General features: G+C 33.9%; 1 protein-coding gene across 1 annotated transcript; it reads left to right on the top strand.

The window, feature by feature from the left end:
• The first annotated feature begins 2,448 nt into the window (after positions 1-2,448).
• LOC129221255 (U24-ctenitoxin-Pn1a-like) lies at positions 2,449-17,063 on the top strand. Its single transcript, XM_054855710.1, has 5 exons — positions 2,449-2,559; positions 12,387-12,443; positions 14,927-14,957; positions 15,041-15,265; positions 16,800-17,063. The coding sequence occupies exons 2-5, from the start codon at positions 12,405-12,407 to the stop codon at positions 16,946-16,948; spliced, it is 444 nt and encodes a 147-aa protein (XP_054711685.1). The 5' UTR covers positions 2,449-2,559; positions 12,387-12,404; the 3' UTR covers positions 16,949-17,063.
• The last annotated feature ends 257 nt before the right edge of the window (positions 17,064-17,320 follow it).

Raw genomic sequence — 17,320 nt, 5'->3', positions numbered from 1 at the left:
AGTGTGTTAGTAAATAAATTTGACCGAATAAATTTGATAAATTTATTTAAAAAAGTGAGAACTACTATTTTTGACTAAATTCTGTAGAGTTGAAAATAAAACGTTTTAGTTTAGAACAGTGTCGGCTCGTGCCTTGAAAAAGTGAGGAGGCCAGATCATGGGTCACTCGCACGTCGCACCCCCCCCCCTCCCCCCAGGTTTTTGAAAAAAAAAAAACAAAAAAAACTTTCGTAATTTTTTTTTTGTGTTACATTATTAAAATTAAATTCCTTTTAAACACAGGACAAGCTACAAAATACTTAAACTACTATGAGTAAATCAGGAATAATATCACGTTTATGTCCACGATTGCCGGTTGGGTGGTGCATTTTCACCCTCTCACTTTTACAAATAAAATTTAATTAATCAGATAGGGAAAAGCTACAAAATACATTACGAAAATTATCAATCTCACGTTTATATCCAGTACGCTTTCCGGCGCTGCAGTACACTTCGGTTGCAGCACAGGTAAGGGGCTGCAAGGGAGGTATTTTCACCCCCTTGCTTTTCAAAATAAATAAATCAATTTTAAAAAGCATTTTTTAATCTAATATTTTTAATAGTAATATTATTTTTAATCTTTTAAAAACAAAAAAATGTGAATGAGCAAAATTAATTTTATTTTAAGCAAGATCAAATTACAAAAGTGCGAAAAAACTGATCAGAAAAGTATCTAAAAATTATAAATTCATTAACTTTATCAAAGATGAAAATGCATCTCAGTATTCGCTTTAAAATAAATAAAATAAAAATGGGTAAACTAAATTGAAAAAAAAAAAAAAAAAAAAAACTAAAAAGAAATAAATTAAAAAACTTGTAAAAAAAAATTCTCAGCGATTTCCATGCGAGTGTACCCATCTGCATATGAATATGTCGGCGCTCATGGGCTAGATTCAGAAATTTTATGCAGACAAAGAAAAAAATATCGAACTTTTTATTTTCTTCAATTTATTGATAACTTGTCACATTTTCTTTAAAACTACATGAGCAGTACTTTAAAATAAGTAATAATTTCTGCGTAACAATGGGAAGACATTTTTTGAATTAAGGAAAAACAAATCTTGTTACGATATATGCTCATGCATACATCCTACAACACAACACACAACAGTGGCGCAACTAAAAAATAATTTTTAAGGGAGGGGGGCACATAGGAAAAAAATCTCACCAATTTGTTTAATTTGATTTGCTCATCAATACTCTCAATTGTGAAACTTGTTGCTTCGAAAACGCAATTTTAGACGATCTTTATGATGTTAGGGGAAAAAAACAGTACAAGGGACTCCGAGGAAATTTGTAGAAATCGAAGCCTTAAACAGCGGTTTATGGGCCATATTTATTCACGTTAGGAGGGTAAAAGATCTCCCAGATCGTTTTTTTTTTTGGAAAATAAATAGAAATCAATTCCTCCTCCCCCTTTCAAATTTTTGAAATAGCAGTTTCAAAAACGCAATTGTAGACAAAAAAAATTTTAATTCAAAGATTTCTTTTTAAAAGAAAAGTCAAGAAAGGGCGTCTTCCTTTACTGTATGTTGTTTATTTTACATATAGGTAACGGTCTCGGCGAATCCTGCTGTAAATATTGAGGTTCAATGTGTTGGTGTTGAGGGGGGGGGGGCGAGATAATCCACGGCAGCGTATTTAATCCACACCTCATTAACATTCATCATCATTTTTTAACAGATAATCCACGGGTTATAAGCAAGAAAATACGGTACAATTTTTTTTTTTTTTAATTTCAAGCACGTACGCACAAAAAAATAAAAAAATAAATAAATAAATAAAATAAATAAATAAATAAATAAAATAAATAAAAAAATATAAATTATTGTCTGAAAAAAGTGAGGGGGCCCGGGCCCCCTCTGTCTCTTCCACGAGCCGCCATTGGTTTAAAATTATATTAGAAGACGAAATCAGTAGGTAATAAAACATCTCCTCTATCGTAGATAAAAATGTTTTCTGCTGGAGTTTTATTAACTATATCCTGCACTATGATTTCAGAGGATAAAATTTTATTTCTTGTCATTAAAAATTCTTTTCCTGTTCATATCTTTATGATTCAACCTTGCTATGATTACGAGAACGATAAACTAACTAATGTTACTATTTTCTAAAATTTCAAGACACTTCAGCACAGCATCAGTCGCATCTAAACATAACATCTAAAAATGTGAAAAAATATAAATAGAACTATTACTTGATTACAGACTATCTTAAATAAGTAAAGAAGAGACTGTAATCTCAGAAGAAACTCTGTAAAAACCAAGTAAACTAAGCAAGAAAATCAATAAGTACTACAATGAAAATTTCTTATCTTGGGAATATGCATGAGATACGAATCATGACGTGATAATATCTCTCTGCGCAGTCGCAGACGAAAATAAAAAACATGAATTGTAAATGGGATACCGCGAAACGGGAAAACAACCGAGCAGACACTGCTTAATCTTTCCTCACTGGGCACTGCATAAAAGATTTTTGTCTATTTTATAAATCAAAGCAAGCTTTCCAAGCTATTCGGTAAGTGTGACGATTTTTTTTCCTCAAAAATAATCTGATTAAATACAGGGTCAGTGTAAAAGAATATCTCGGTTAAAAAAAATATTTGATAAACTTTTACACTTAGCACTATAAATAATACATAAAAATAAAAATGAACTATCCAAGTTTCTTTTCACTCACGAATTCTTCGTAATGCTACAAATATGCGATATTTCAGTTCTTGCATGTTGTAGGCAATGGTGGCGTACAAACACTGTTTGACGAAACCCCATTAAAAAAAAAAAATCACATGGGGATAGGTTTGGGGATCTGGCTGGCAAACGCATAAAGGGTAAATCCCCATCACCAGCACGGTCAATACAGCGTTGCGGAACGTCACTGACTCCCCAGAAATCTTGGTTTTAACACTCTTGCTAATCCTAATACAGTAGTTAATACATGTGTAAGAACTGTTGTGACCAAAACACTTCCAGAAGAAATTTCTGGCTGCGCTAGTGTGGAACATGGACGTTTAAGTAGTTTACGTACGATAAAAAAAAAAAAACTTGGACAGTTTATCTTTATTCAGTAAATTACCGCCCATTAGCCAGGGCTAAGACAGAAATACATGAAATACACCCCCAGCTCAGTCATTTCCAGTCGAGGACTGCAGTTTCGTGCTTATTAGCACTCATCAGCCCGGCATAGGAAAGTGAATGTGTCCAGCTCAGTCACTTTCCTATGCCGGGCTGATGAGTGCTAATAAGCACGAAACTGCAGTCCTCGGCTGGAAATGACTGAGCTGGCGGTGTATTTCATGTAGTTTATCTTTATTTTTATGTGTTACATTTATAATGATAAGTGTATGAACTATAAATTTCAAAAATCGTTCTATATGCATCAGAAACGTGTTAAATACAAAACTAAATTTTTATGAACAGTGGAGGACTTACTGTATCGCTTATGTCGCAAATGCGAAGTGCTCCTAAGTGGACTTAAAAATGTTGCTTGGAACAAATTGTCTCACTTGGTTAAGATAATCAGTTCTGTAATCAATCAGTAATACGGTAGATCTTCTTTTCACGCGGGAGTTATGTTGCATGGAAATGCCGCGTAAACCAAAACCAAGTAAATTAAGACTAAATAGTAGTGTTAAAATAGGGGTTAGGTTCCATAGATGAAAAACAAAAAGGGTTTCCGTCTCATTTGCCACTTCTAAAAGCTGTTCTTCCAGTGAATTAATTGTGTGAGTTTAATAACTTTACTTCTGGAAAGAGCTCTGGATCCAACAGCAAAAAATGCCTTTAGTAGCTCGAGCTCGCTTATTAGTACGCCAAAATGTAGTTTATTACTGTTCAACCATGTATGGAATTGGCAAACGTCCAGTTAAGACGAGTCTATCTGAATGAGGGGGACAAGTAAAGTTTTGATGCGCGTAGTCCGCTCATTTGAATGAGACTCTGCTTAATTTAGAGGCTAACATACATCTGCAAAAGCTGACGTTCCTAAAAACTAATAGATGTGTCCATTTCCGCCTGTAAACCGGATGTTTGCCTTTTCCTACAATCCGTGGTTAGACAGTACGTGTGATCTACAATCTCATGAGTCTGGATTTTGAAAGAAGAAAATTTTATTTGTTTGCAATGCCGCATTCGCGTAAAATCAAAAATCAAAAATAAAATGAAAGTGTAAAATTTTAAATCGTGTATAATCAAATCCGTGTAAAATAAAGTCGCGTAAAATGAGGTTTTCATTTTGCATCAGTTTTCGCCCGACAATCCACGCTGTAAATCAGCGCCTTATAAAAAAAATGCAGCAAGTAGTTTCAAATGAATAATTTATCACAACTTTAATTGTTAATAATAGAAAGTAAGATATCTTTTTAGTGCCTTTTGACAAAGCACAGTTAAAATTATTGTCTTCAGCTATATGACGAAGAACGAGACTTTTGCAAGCTAATTAGTTCTAAGTCTTTTTATACGGCCAGGGACTAATTTCTAACAACAGAAGTGAATAAGCCCTCTATTCCTTAGAACTTATTTTCACACGCAAATAGTTCGAAATTCGTATGAAATATTAACATTTTCATGAAATAGAAAAGAGGTTCAGGAGCTCAGCTCACGTGAGCTCCCATGAAAATGAAGGCCTTGTATACGACTGCTACATTATGTCTTCGTAAATGGAGAATAGTAGAGACAATAATAGTTAATAATATGTTTTTCGAACATGTTTGTTTTAAAATAACAGACGAAGGGCCCCCAAAAATGAACTGCGACGAGCCCGTAAATGTTAAAATCCGCTATTGTATATGTAAGGCAATTTAATCCGTTAATTGCTTAATGAATATGTGTTCAAAATATCCTTCGTAACAAGTTTTTTTTTTTTTTTTTTTTTTTTTTCAGAATTGGAAAAGTTCTTTGAATAGGGAAAGCTTTTTTCCTAAATTGCAAAGGAATGACACTAATCTAAAACTGTTTCTTCTAATTTTAATGTAAAGGGTCATTCCATAGAAATGTCAACCTCAGCCTCAGTTTTTTTTTTCACAAAGCCCTAATTGTGATCTATCATTTCCTTCAGCATACTTTCTAGTACATAAATCCAGTAACAATTTGCAAAAATTTCATTCGATGTTTTTCTTCTGGTTCTAAACGTGCAAAGTTGTAGAAAAGGCTTAGCATACGCAAAAAACATGCGTCTAAGTTTTCTTGCGTAATGTAAATATTTTTTCAATTTTTAAAAGAACTATGTTTATTGTAAAAGATTAGGTGTTGGCCCAATAAAATTGACTGTTCTTTTTACGCATATCAAAAGTATTTTAATTAGTTTGGTTATTTCACTGAAAATATTTCGTTGCGTTAGTCACGAAAATGTACTGTTTTCTGTTTAAAACTAAACCGGATATTTGTACCAGTCAACTCTTTTTATTTTCTTACATCTGTATCATATATACTTAAAAAGTGCAAAATATTATTTTAGGTACAGTAGATATAAAAACAATTAGTGTGACAAACGTAACATTTGAGGTGTGACTAACGTAACGTTTTCGATAACGTAATATTTTTAAAAGACTGCTATTATTTAAAACGTTTTTAATTTATTGTATATTTTCATTAACTATTTTGAATAAGTAGATATTCTGCAATGATTAAAAATATTTAGGGTGAAAAGTACCTTTAGCAATGTAACACTGTACCCAGAGGCGTATTTGAATGTGAACCGCGTTGGGCTTTTGAAACAGGCCGCCCTCTAAGGGTTTTAAATTACAGTTGGAAAAAAAAAATCCCGATTTTGTTTTTAAATACTCAAATCAGCTTTTTAAAATTTAAATCATTTTTTACAATGAAATCTGGTTGAAATCAAATTTTAAATGCACTAATAATCAACTTTAAGTTAACAAAATTATAATTGCTAATTCCAAATAATAAAAATTACCGTCTTGAAGCACTTCATTACACTTAATTTACTTTTTAAATTACTGATATTTAAACTCAATTAATTTATTTTATTCCCTAACACTTCATAAGAATGTCAAAATTTAAAACTAAAGGAAGTTTCTAAAATTTCAGATATTGCTAAATGTAATGTAATAATAATAATATACTGTTATACAGTTAGCAAATTACTGTTTAAAATTGATTTGAAATGCGAAACCGGCAATTATATGTGCAGTTAATATGTAAATATAAAACTGTTTGGTTGTTGACAACCAACTAATTGGTAAAAATTGGTAGTTAGTAAATCTCATCTTTCACACCTTTAAAAAATTATTCTTACATTATGATAAATCAATTTTTTTTCTAAGAAATTAAAAACAATTTTTGCAAAAGCGGTTTTTGAAAAGAATAACACACGTTTGTTTCAAAAATAACTTTAAAAATTTCGAAAACATATTTAAAGATTTGAATTTTTTTAAAAAAAATTGAGACCTTATTAACAATTTGCACAGTTCAAAATAAACTAAACTACCTAAATAATAATAATAAAACAATCTGTTCTTGTTCAACAGATGCAGTGGTTGCGCTAGCGGTGTGACATCGATGTCGACAGTTTTCGAACCATCGACGTGTCTCTTAAAACACCGATGTTTTTACCTATCGATGTTATAGAGGGTTGATGTTTCTTCTAACATCGATGTTTTGCTTTAGATGTTTTTCTTGATGTTGATGTTTCATATTTCAACCTAAAATATCCTTAAAAATGTATAGATGTTTACTTTACAGTTATGAGAAAACATCATCATTAATTAGTTATTTCGATATCTATCTCGTTAGAAGTTTTCTCTTTGTTTTCAATAGAAGTAGATTTATATTGGGTGTTATTAACTTAAAAGTATTTTACAAGTTTCTCTAACTGATTTCTAATAATTATTAACATTCAGTGTTCATATTATTCTTGTGGGAATTTAAAAGATGTTACGTAATTATTCCAGTTAATTTGTATTGTTGTTTCAGTGCTTTAAATGAATACGTTATTTATTCCTTTGCATTACTTAATTTGGAATGTTAATAATAAATTATCATTATTCTTATAGGCTTATCCTTTTGACAGTGCGAAAATCATTTCAATTAATTAAGTAATAACTTTGAATTTAGTTCTAGCATTAAAATACTTTTTGGAGTTTATTATGCAGGAATATACATAAAAAAGTTCGATCTTTGGAAACATCGATGCTTTTGTATCTAATTTAAAAACTCATTCGCTTGATGCTTTTCTTTTTCCTTTTTTCTTTTGGTATTACTTTAACGGTTGAATATTTTGTCTTCGGTTGAAGACTGAGCAGACTACGGAGATCTGTAACTGTGGACCTGTTCGATGTGTGAGTGACAGATCAGGCGATCGATCGAGCATGCGAGAGAAGGAGATACGTGAAATAGGAAGTTCCCTGACTAACTCTTCAAAAAAAAAAAAAAAAAAGCTCTGTCCTACAAGCGGAAATAGTAATAAAACTGCTTACTAACGGTATTATGGATCTTTATAATGCAAATACAGCATGACATGTGTGATCGCTTGGTTTTAATGACATTCTAAATAACAACTCTTGTATTGAGGTATTGAGTGTTGATTAGGACAAGGGGCGTTGATGCCAGAAAAGTGATGATCCAGCCTTTTATTAATAAATCATCCCATGAAAGATAGTCTGATAACTAAAAAAAGGTTTTTATTTATTTTGATATGGGAAAAAAGTGCCGCCCCCTCAATCATGCCGTCCTGGGCTATAGCCCAGTAAGCCCATACGTAAATACGGCACTGACTGTACCTTCTTTCTACTTAAAAAAGGCTTTTTTAAAGGTCTTCCTTTAAAAGAAATATATACTTCCAATTTAAAGAAGAATTATTATTTTTTAAAAAGAAGGGTGGGTAAAGCAAAATGTTGAATATGCATTCAACAGAAGAATCCAATTTAAAGCATTAAGAAAATAGAAAGATAATCTTAAAGGCGAACGTTTATATATTTTAGAAAATATCTCCAATAATTATTAAAATGAAATAATGGCAGCTCGTTGGAAAACATTTGAAGATGTTATATGATACAGTGACAATAAACGCCGCTGTAGCATATTACAGAAAATGCATGAATGATGATTCAGAAATTTGAATATTTGCGGTGATATCTGGAATCAAAATGCATTCTTCAGAAATGTTTAAACATTTTTTTTCTTCCAATTTCATATTTTAAATCAATTTCAACACTATTTGTGCGATAAATCAGTATACCTTGAACAATCATATGTCGTTGAAAAGTACTACGGAGTTTCTTATGACGATAACTAGCGTATTGGCAGAATACTAGAATTTGGTGAAACTATCGATTTGTATTAAGTTAACTTTTTAAATGACAAATATTTGGGATTTAAAAACGAAGAATATATATATGCGTACATTTATATGTGTGTATATATGTAAGTTCCCTTTACAAATCCACAGTTTACGTCGGATCTCGAACAAATTTGGCAGGGAGGTACTAGAGAAGGAACGTAGGGGGTTTTCGAACGCCAAAAAAGAACCGAACAGTTCGAATTTAATTTTAAGACCCGAAAATGGCATTAAGTGGCTCTTTGCTACCCGAAATAATTATCCGATTTCTTTGATTCAGGTCCCATTTGAAAGTCCGCGAGAAACACACATAGAGTTCATTCATTTCCTTCAAGTTTGAAAAATAAAATAATTTTGAAAAAAAAAAAAAAAAAAAGAACCGACTTCAAAATTGCTCTAAAAAGTGAAAAAATAATTTTATTCTTTAAACACCATCGATAATACTTTTAAACATAATTTGAAGTTGGCGCAAAAACAAAAAGTAAAATCAAGTGTAACCTTGCTTCGTTCATATTTTTTTCAGTAAATCATCCAAAGTTAGGAATGAAACATTTATATTGTTACTCGAATATGCTGTCATCAATGCATAATGCATGTGATATTGAAGGAACTGGGCCTGGTTAAATGTATAGTTGTTGAGTTATGACTGTGAATGATTTTATTTAACATTTTTGCGCCAACTTCAAAAATTATGTTTAAGAGTGTTATCGATGGCGTTCAAAGAATAAAATTATTTTTCACTTTTTAGAGCAATTTTAAAGTTAGTTCTTTTTTCTTTTTTTGAAAATTATATTATTTCATTCTTTTTAGTGTAAACGTGTTTCAGAAATAGTAAAAAATTAGCATCTCATGAAACTTCACCTTATTTTTTTCATAAAAATGCTTCATACCAAAAAAAACCCCCCATAAACACACCTTGAACTTTAAGCAATTGGCACTAAAAATTTATCTATGTTCCTCTCAGAGATTCATTTGTGTGCTAATTTAATTTTAACCATTTAAATAAACGTTTTCCCAAACTAATTTACATTTCACAGCATACAAGTTGCTTGTGATGCAATCCTATAACTCCTTACTTAGTCCAGCGGTTCCCAACCTTTTTGGTTGTGCGGCCCACCAATTTTGTAGTAAATATGATTGAGGCCCACTAACTGCTATACATTACTTGCACAGCCAAAATTTACTTTCTTGGGAGGGGGGGGGAGCGCCTGTTCATAACAGTTCTTAAGTGTAAGTAATATACCGTACTAGGACTTAAAGTGCGTTAAAAACATGAGTTCTAGAGGTTTTCATCCCCCTTTCCCTTTATGTTGCACCTCTGTCTTATACTGTACAAGAACAATTTTCAAAGTAATTTTTAAGGAAGAAAATAACTTTATTCCATTCACTTAGCTGGCATCAAGGTTGGCAAGGAAACTCAAAAACATGTCAGCAAAGTTTAAGCTCCATGGGATTTTTAGCGTTGTCTTTTCTCTACGAGGGAGTTGATACCACTAACTAAAACTATCCAGTTTCAGTCTTAAATAATTCGCAAACATCAATGCATTTCTATATTATTTTTTTAAAATTATTGCAATGAATTAGTCTCATTCAAATAGGTAGGTTGTCGAAAAACCACTCAAGTGTCTCAATTCACTAGTTAGTCATGCCAGAGTTTAGCAAAGGAGGAGCATTTTTAATTGAAGATGGAATCTAATACTAGTTTCTTTGGCAATTTTCACTAAAGAAGTTTCATATTCATTAAATTTCATCTTCAACTATAGGGGAAAGTTCCTTATAAATTTAAGAAATCTCAATCTTTAAGTTCCTTATTGGCGATTTGTCAGGAAGAGTTTTTGAGTGACAGTTTATCTAATAAAATCTTCTAAGTAATCTTCGCAAAAAACGAAAATTAAGACCACAAGTATTATCTTGGTTAGATTTCGACCAGTGTCCATGGCCCAGTAACACGCTGTTCGCTGCACACTTGCGGGCCGCGGCCCATGGGTTGGGAAACGCTGACTTAGCCCGTTACCGTTGCCCTGATCATCCATTATTGGCATAACGATAAAAATACTTATAGTTGGAGCAAACCTAACCTGGTGGTATTGTGAAGGCTACGCAGATCCTAATCACAGCATTACTTTGTTTCCATGTGAACATGAGGCACATGTCAACAAGGTATGTTTTACTTAGATAACTTAAAGTAAAAATTCTTGTGTATGAGACGAGTACGAGTCAATGGCAAACATGGCAGTAAAATGTAGTTTTTGCATTGTAGTCAAACCTATCGAATTGTTTTATCGATACTGGGATTGCTTCATTGTTCTTACAATCTTTCATATATTAAATGTCTTAAACTGACTTCGACTGACCTTTCTGATGTCTCATCAACTTAACTTTTCGCAGAGGACTGGGTAGGATCTGTTCCATCGCCAGTGTAGTTTCAAACATTTGATAAAAATGTTTAACTTTGAACTCTGCGCATATAAGGATATTAAATTTCTCATCGAAATTCGAATGCATTTTCCAGGAAGTATAAATTTGAAAATATCTCTCTTCATAATTGTGAGTATGAAACCTTCTAATAAAATTTATGTACTTCATAAATATATTTTCAAATGCATATTCTGAGAGTAGAATTCATACGAATCGGGCCCAAAATGCTTGAAGTATTGTCTTCCTGCACAGAGAGGAACACGATTTGAATCTGTAAAATGATGATGCTCATTGCACCGGCATGAATGAATGACAGTTTTGAATACATATTTATGAAGGACATATTAAGCCGACTATCCGCAACCACTTGCTCCAGACTTTACAATCCATTGCCTTGGACAGTGTCGCTAGCTTGCGTTTGTGCATTGGTAATGACGGAATGACATTGGCATATCCCAATCACCTGAATCAACTTTCGTTGTGGAAAATGTTTTGAAACAGAAGACATGCTAAATTCACAACAATTGTTTTCGCACTTTCCATCGTTGTGATAAAATGACATGTAAAATAGATCCGTAAATATGATTTTCCAAGAGAAAAAAAAATTAATTTTCAGTCACTACGTTTTCTATGACGCAGCCGATTACGGAAGCCTTATTTCTACGGAAAATGGTGGGCATTTTATTGAAGCTGCAAACGAAAAAAATAGACCAAATCAAGGACAGATCTAGAATGTTTTCAAGAGCGGTTGATTTTTACTTACTACAAAGTATCTGATGTACACATGGGGGGGGGGCACATTATTTTATTCAAAAACAACCAAAATTAGAAATTTACCGATGGAGGTCCTCGAGACTAATTCCTTTTCCGTTGAAAGAGGTATTCTAAGTTCACGTTTACCCCCCCCCCCCCCCAAACCTCCTCACCCAAACATCATCGGAGGTCGTCTAAAATTGCGCATTTTGGAACCTCAGTTTCGAACAATTACCGGAGTAAAGTCACTGATTTCACTCCTCCCCTTAACACTACCTGACATGTTTACAATCGAGTCTTTTCGACTTCAATTTTGCAAAATGTCCAGGCGGAAGGCCACCAAACTCTTTCTCCTACCATCACCAAAGATCCGACTAAAATACCTTATTGGAATTTCAACTCCGGAAAGTTTCCAGGAGGAGATTCCAGTTACATTCCTTTTGTTAACGTCATTCAAAATAGCCCACACTTGAGTTTTAGGACTTTAATTCGAAAAAATTGCCTATGCAGGCTCCCTCAAAGGAGGAGCGGTAGCCCCCATCGCCCCTTCCTTGGACAAAATGTGGAATAAATTCTTTCCTATGTGCAATAGTGCTAAAATTTTTTACCTCAAGCTAAAGCTCTAATCGAGAAATGTATATGAAATGCTTGTATTAAATAACTGAAAAATTAAGTAACCAATATTCTAGGATTCAGCTGTATGGATTCACACAGAAAACGATGTCACTCTCATTATTATTCTCTTTTTTAAAATGAAATAATATTTTGAATCTTTTTTCTAAACCATAATAGGAACATTAAAAATTAATAAAAAAAGGAAATATTTTACTTTTTTTAAGAAGGAATTTGTTATCTTATGAACATTTTTTTTTTAAATTTAGAAATTGAAACCCAAAGGTATGTCCTTCAAGATGTGGAAGCTGTTATACTTGTTGCTGGTGAGTATTTTTCACTTTTTTCTGAAACATATTCAACACACAAACCATTTATTCAGCACTAATTAGTGTAATCGGATGTGCGCCCGCCGCAGGCAGAAGGTGTACGTATTTTTCGCTTGGGGACAAATTGGAGACTCGAAGATCAGCAGTGGCGGCTCGTGGCTTAATTTGGCGGGAGGGCCCGCTGTTATCAGTGGCGCCCTGATATGGAGGTCATTGTGGCCTCCCAAAAGTTTCTTTATTTGGCAAATTTAGAGTTCATGTAGCTTTTCAGGCTAATGTATCTTCTAATTATGTTTTAGTATGTGTGCATGCTTTATTTATATCATTCGGTAAAGTTCGGAGTTTCATTTTGTAAATTGAGAACTCAACTACTCTCCTCCCATCCCAAAAGATCGGGTTGCCTCTGACGATTGTATAAAGTTTTCACAAGAAAAAGGAAAACAGATAAAATGAAGAGAACTAAGGTGGGCGTGCCAAATAATAAGGCAATGAAGACCAACAAGAACACCCGCCCCCCTCCTTTTTACCATACAGAATAGCAAAAATTAGATTGTGACTGGGATCACGCAGCAGCATTAACTTTCACATTAACATGTTTCGTTATTATATGAGGTAGTGAGAAGCAAAAGGATGTAAGTGGACATTTTCAAGTTTTGAGTAAAACGCGTTTAAAGATTAACTTCCTACGTAGGCTTTCATAGATTTTTTTTTCTAAATCATGCTGTAGAGCAGCACCTACCAGGGCTACTAGTGCTATCTCTTGCCCTAAGACAGAGGAGACTGGTTATCTGCAAATTTTTAATTTTGCCACTTACATACCTTTGCCTCATATATATCAAATTACGAAACTGGTAACTAATTTTTCTAGAAACAGTTTACTTAATTACCAATATATTCTTTTTATAAGAAATTTAAATTACTTTTAATTTTCATTGTGTAATAATTTAGGTCTGCTAACTTAGCAAACCTAAATTATTACAGAATAATAGAATAGGAATACGCTAGCGTAGAAAAGGCATGATAATAAGGCCAACACGATTAAGACTTATTACTTTAACCAAATATCATAGCTAATAAGAAAATTGAAAAAATCTCACCCAATGAAGATTATTTTAGGTGCAGATTTTAATTCAAAAATTTAAAGTCTTATTATATAAGCACGACACTGAAAACCAACTGAACCTAAATTCAAACTGAAACTTTAAAAATGGCAAACGCCTTTTCGAAAATAAAATGTCCATTCAGAAATTTCGAGAATGCGCTCTAAGTTCCATAAAGAAAAATAAACACATTAAAATGGACGTCCCATGCAATGAAATGAGTGGGAACCCAAAATATTGTAAATCCCAGTACCTCTTAGTAACAGTCGTTTAAGATTAAAGAAAAGGAAAAAATGGATTAAATCAAGAGAGAGAGAAAGAGAAAGCGATGAGAGAACTTTTCCTCCCCCCCCCCGTGGGGTGGGCTTCGAAAATTCTGCCCATCGCCTCACTGAAACTTTGTATAAGCGACGCGAGATGAGACACATTTCTCCTATTGCTTCTACTATTGCTATTGGATGAAGATATTTTTCGAGGGGGCAGGAAGGGAGCCGGCTCATGGCTCATACGCATCGTTCGGTTCGGAGTGATGTCGCTTGCCCCTTTCGTTACTTTGATTAAATGCTCGCAATTGGTTAAGTTGTGGACCGCCGTTAAAATGACCTAAAGAATCATTCTTAAAGCGCTGTCGCTATTTGATAGAAAAGGAACACTTTTTTTCTTATATTAGCGATTAGCAGAGTGCTAGAAATTTAAAATCAGTTTCATGCCCTGATTTTATTTAAAACTGAAACACAAAAGACATTTTTAAATAATCAAATTATGTACTATTTTCTCGGGTGGGCCCGGCCCACCCGGCCCATAGTGACGAGCCGCCACTGAAGATCAGCATCATTTTTTGATAAGACATTCCTTTTCATGTTGTCTCTGCGATACGACTTTTTCACCTCATTCCCAGTTTCAATGATGGCACAAGGAGAAGCATCGCGTTTGTAGTGTAGCTTGGAATTGTCCATGGCGGAGCGTTCATTAGACACGTCTACTCGCAACGGGGGCTAGTCACCTCGTCCAGACATGATGAAACTCTAATAGATTTCGAGTGAATGATAATCTCCTAGGCTATGCTAATAGTCAGAATACAAGAACTTGGCCCACTGAAAATCTACATGTTAATCATGAAAATTATAAGACATAGCCAAGTTACATAAAAAAAGGAGGTTCACCCTAATCATTAAAAGAGCTTGTAAAAAAGGTTAGTAGTTGCACTTAAAGAAACAGTTGCAGCTAATTTTAAAAAGCTTAAAATAATACTCTTGCTAATATTGATTGCACACAAGTTCTAATAACTAAACACTAAAAGAAGTTAGACAGGCACTTTTGTTTTTGTACTTCATATTTCTTTAGAAAAAAACCCATGAATAATGAAAAGTTCTTTTGCAGGTGGTAGTTCTTGCCGGAGAAACCTCCCAAGGTACTAGTTTTATTACTTTAAACAGCTTTTGTTATTTTCATACATCACAAGCTTTGAAGTTTTGATTTGTTCCTGAATTACAGGCAAGAGCGACTGTGAAGAGCACAGGGAGCGAGAGCTGAAAAGTAACAACCCAGTACGTTTGGTGCCTACATGCGATAAAAATGGCGACTACGAGCCTATGCAGTGCTTTGAAGACCGCTTTGCTTGTGCCTGTTGGGACAAAGTCGGCAGACCCCTTACGCCAGCCAACTCCACCATCAAATCCTGTGACTGCGTTTTGGAGAATTATAACGCGAGGAAGCAAGGTAAAGTTTTCTTTTAGGTCTTAACTCAAAGTAGAGGTAACTTTAGTCAGTAATATCGACGCTGATTTCCAGGACCGCCACTACCAGTAATGGGGCCGAGAGCCAGTTTTAATGCCGGGCCTCCTAATGGCTGTTTTCACGACACAACCGTGACCTTCGTAATGAAAAGACCTTCTTGCTCCCAGCAGATAATCGATGTGAGTCATCACATTTGGGGACACGAGAGCGAAGCAGCACATTCGTTCGTGAGGTGGACTCCAACCATGTTGTTGATAAAGTTTTGGATATGACTACGTTGTTGTACAATTATGATTTTTCAAGCGTAAATACATATTTATAATTCCTTTAATAGGTTCCTCACGAAGTCGCGCCACAGTCACATTTTTTCTCTCTTTCTTGCATTTACTTTTCGTTCTAAATGAATACTTTTGCATTAACAATGACGTAGTGTTATTGATTTTGGTACATTTGTAAATTCATTTTTAAATTTAAATGTAAACATAGACATACTTAATAGTTTGAAGTTTGTAGCCTTTGCATATATTCTTTATAAAATGGAAAATTGGGTATTTTCTTAGATAGAAGAAACGATGATAGATAGACCACCAAAGTTCTACTTTGGCTTTTGGCTTCCGAACTATAAAAAAAGACCGATGAAGAGAACACAGTGTCATTGGAGAGATTAGGTTGTCAAGATTTTAGTAGCGAAACGGAGAAGAACTGCAAAAAGTACGGCAGAGTGGAAGCATTTCAGAGCGGCCTTCATCCTTCAGTGGATTGAAAAACCAACTGGTTTGGTTGGAAACCAAACTGCAATTGCTCGTGTAAAGGGGGGGGGGGTGCTTTTTCAGAACCAGCCTAAAAATAGTTTACTGCACCAACTGTTGAGATGTTGAATGTCACTACAAAAATAAATCACTATCCTTTGATGCAGATTCACCTTCTTTGGTGCAGATGTGCTGTCCGTGCAGCAATGGTGCAAAAATAGATGTTTTAACCATTTCTGCATCATTATTTGGTGCAATGTACCACCAAACGATCAGTTATTCGCCCTCACCTGTTTCCCAACTATGGATACATATCGATTTTGTCCCTGTAAATCAGTGTTTTGTACCCGAGAGTCGCATCATATATTGAGATAATCTCGTGGATCAGAACACATGTTGTATTCAAATATATCATAACTTTTTTAAGAGTAACATAAAAAAAGAATGTAAAAGGAAGAAAAATATCCAAGAATTGGTAATTGAATCTGTCCAAGCCAAGAATTGTTGTTATTCCTTATCAATACGGAGTTTCCAATCAGTCTTTCAGTCACCAATTTTCGACCATTTGGCTTCGAATTTGTAGCAATCATTCTTGATAGATTGGGTGTTTTGAAAGTTTCCAGAACATGGCTTTCAGTTGGTAACATTGAACGTTACAACGGGCCACATGTATCAGTCGTAGGATGGCCACCACTGTTGCAATAAATCAATTTTGCCTGTGTTAAAATCTCTGATTGTGGTTATAATTCGATCCTTTCTTTCTCCAGGTTTATTAGGAGGCTACATACCGCAATGTTCTGATGACGGCAGATATGAGAAAGTGCAGTGTCATGCAGGAACCGGATTTTGTTGGTGCGCTGACACAAACACGGGGAAAAATGTGACAAAACCGGCCAGGGGATCACCGACTTGTTAGAAGACGAATAAGCCCTGCAAATAGGCGAAACTAAAATACAGACCCTAAGATTCGGTGTTTTATTTTTGATGTAGCATTTTTCATATTTATGTGTTATTAACTACATTTGATTATATTTTTTAGTTTAATTTTGAATTTTGTGTGTTTTTTTTTCACAAAAATAACAATATTATAAAAACATTTAAAAAAAAAAAATGCAGATTTTTCGAATCCAGTTTTCTTAGTTGAAGGTCCGGTAGCAGAATTAATTTCATTAGTCTTTGACGCAGATTAAAAAACCCAAAAGTAGTCTACTAGGGAAAACACCGTTTGATTAGTCGTAACATTTATCATAAATCAATGCTAAATATTAAATCTACGAGCAAAAGAAGT

Source organism: Uloborus diversus, chromosome 4, assembly GCF_026930045.1.
Source record: "Uloborus diversus isolate 005 chromosome 4, Udiv.v.3.1, whole genome shotgun sequence".
Lineage (NCBI taxonomy): Eukaryota > Metazoa > Arthropoda > Arachnida > Araneae > Uloboridae > Uloborus > Uloborus diversus.
Note: the sequence above shows the minus strand (reverse complement) of the source record. Positions and strands in the feature narration are given on the sequence as shown.

Coding starts and splice junctions, on each gene's coding strand:
- LOC129221255 (XM_054855710.1), top strand. CDS start 12,405: ATGTCCTTCAAGATGTGGAAGCTGTTATACTTGTTGCTG. Junction 14,958..15,040: donor TGCCGGAGAAACCTCCCAAG/GTACTAGTTTTA, acceptor CCTGAATTACAG/GCAAGAGCGACTGTGAAGAG. Junction 15,266..16,799: donor TTATAACGCGAGGAAGCAAG/GTAAAGTTTTCT, acceptor TTCTTTCTCCAG/GTTTATTAGGAGGCTACATA.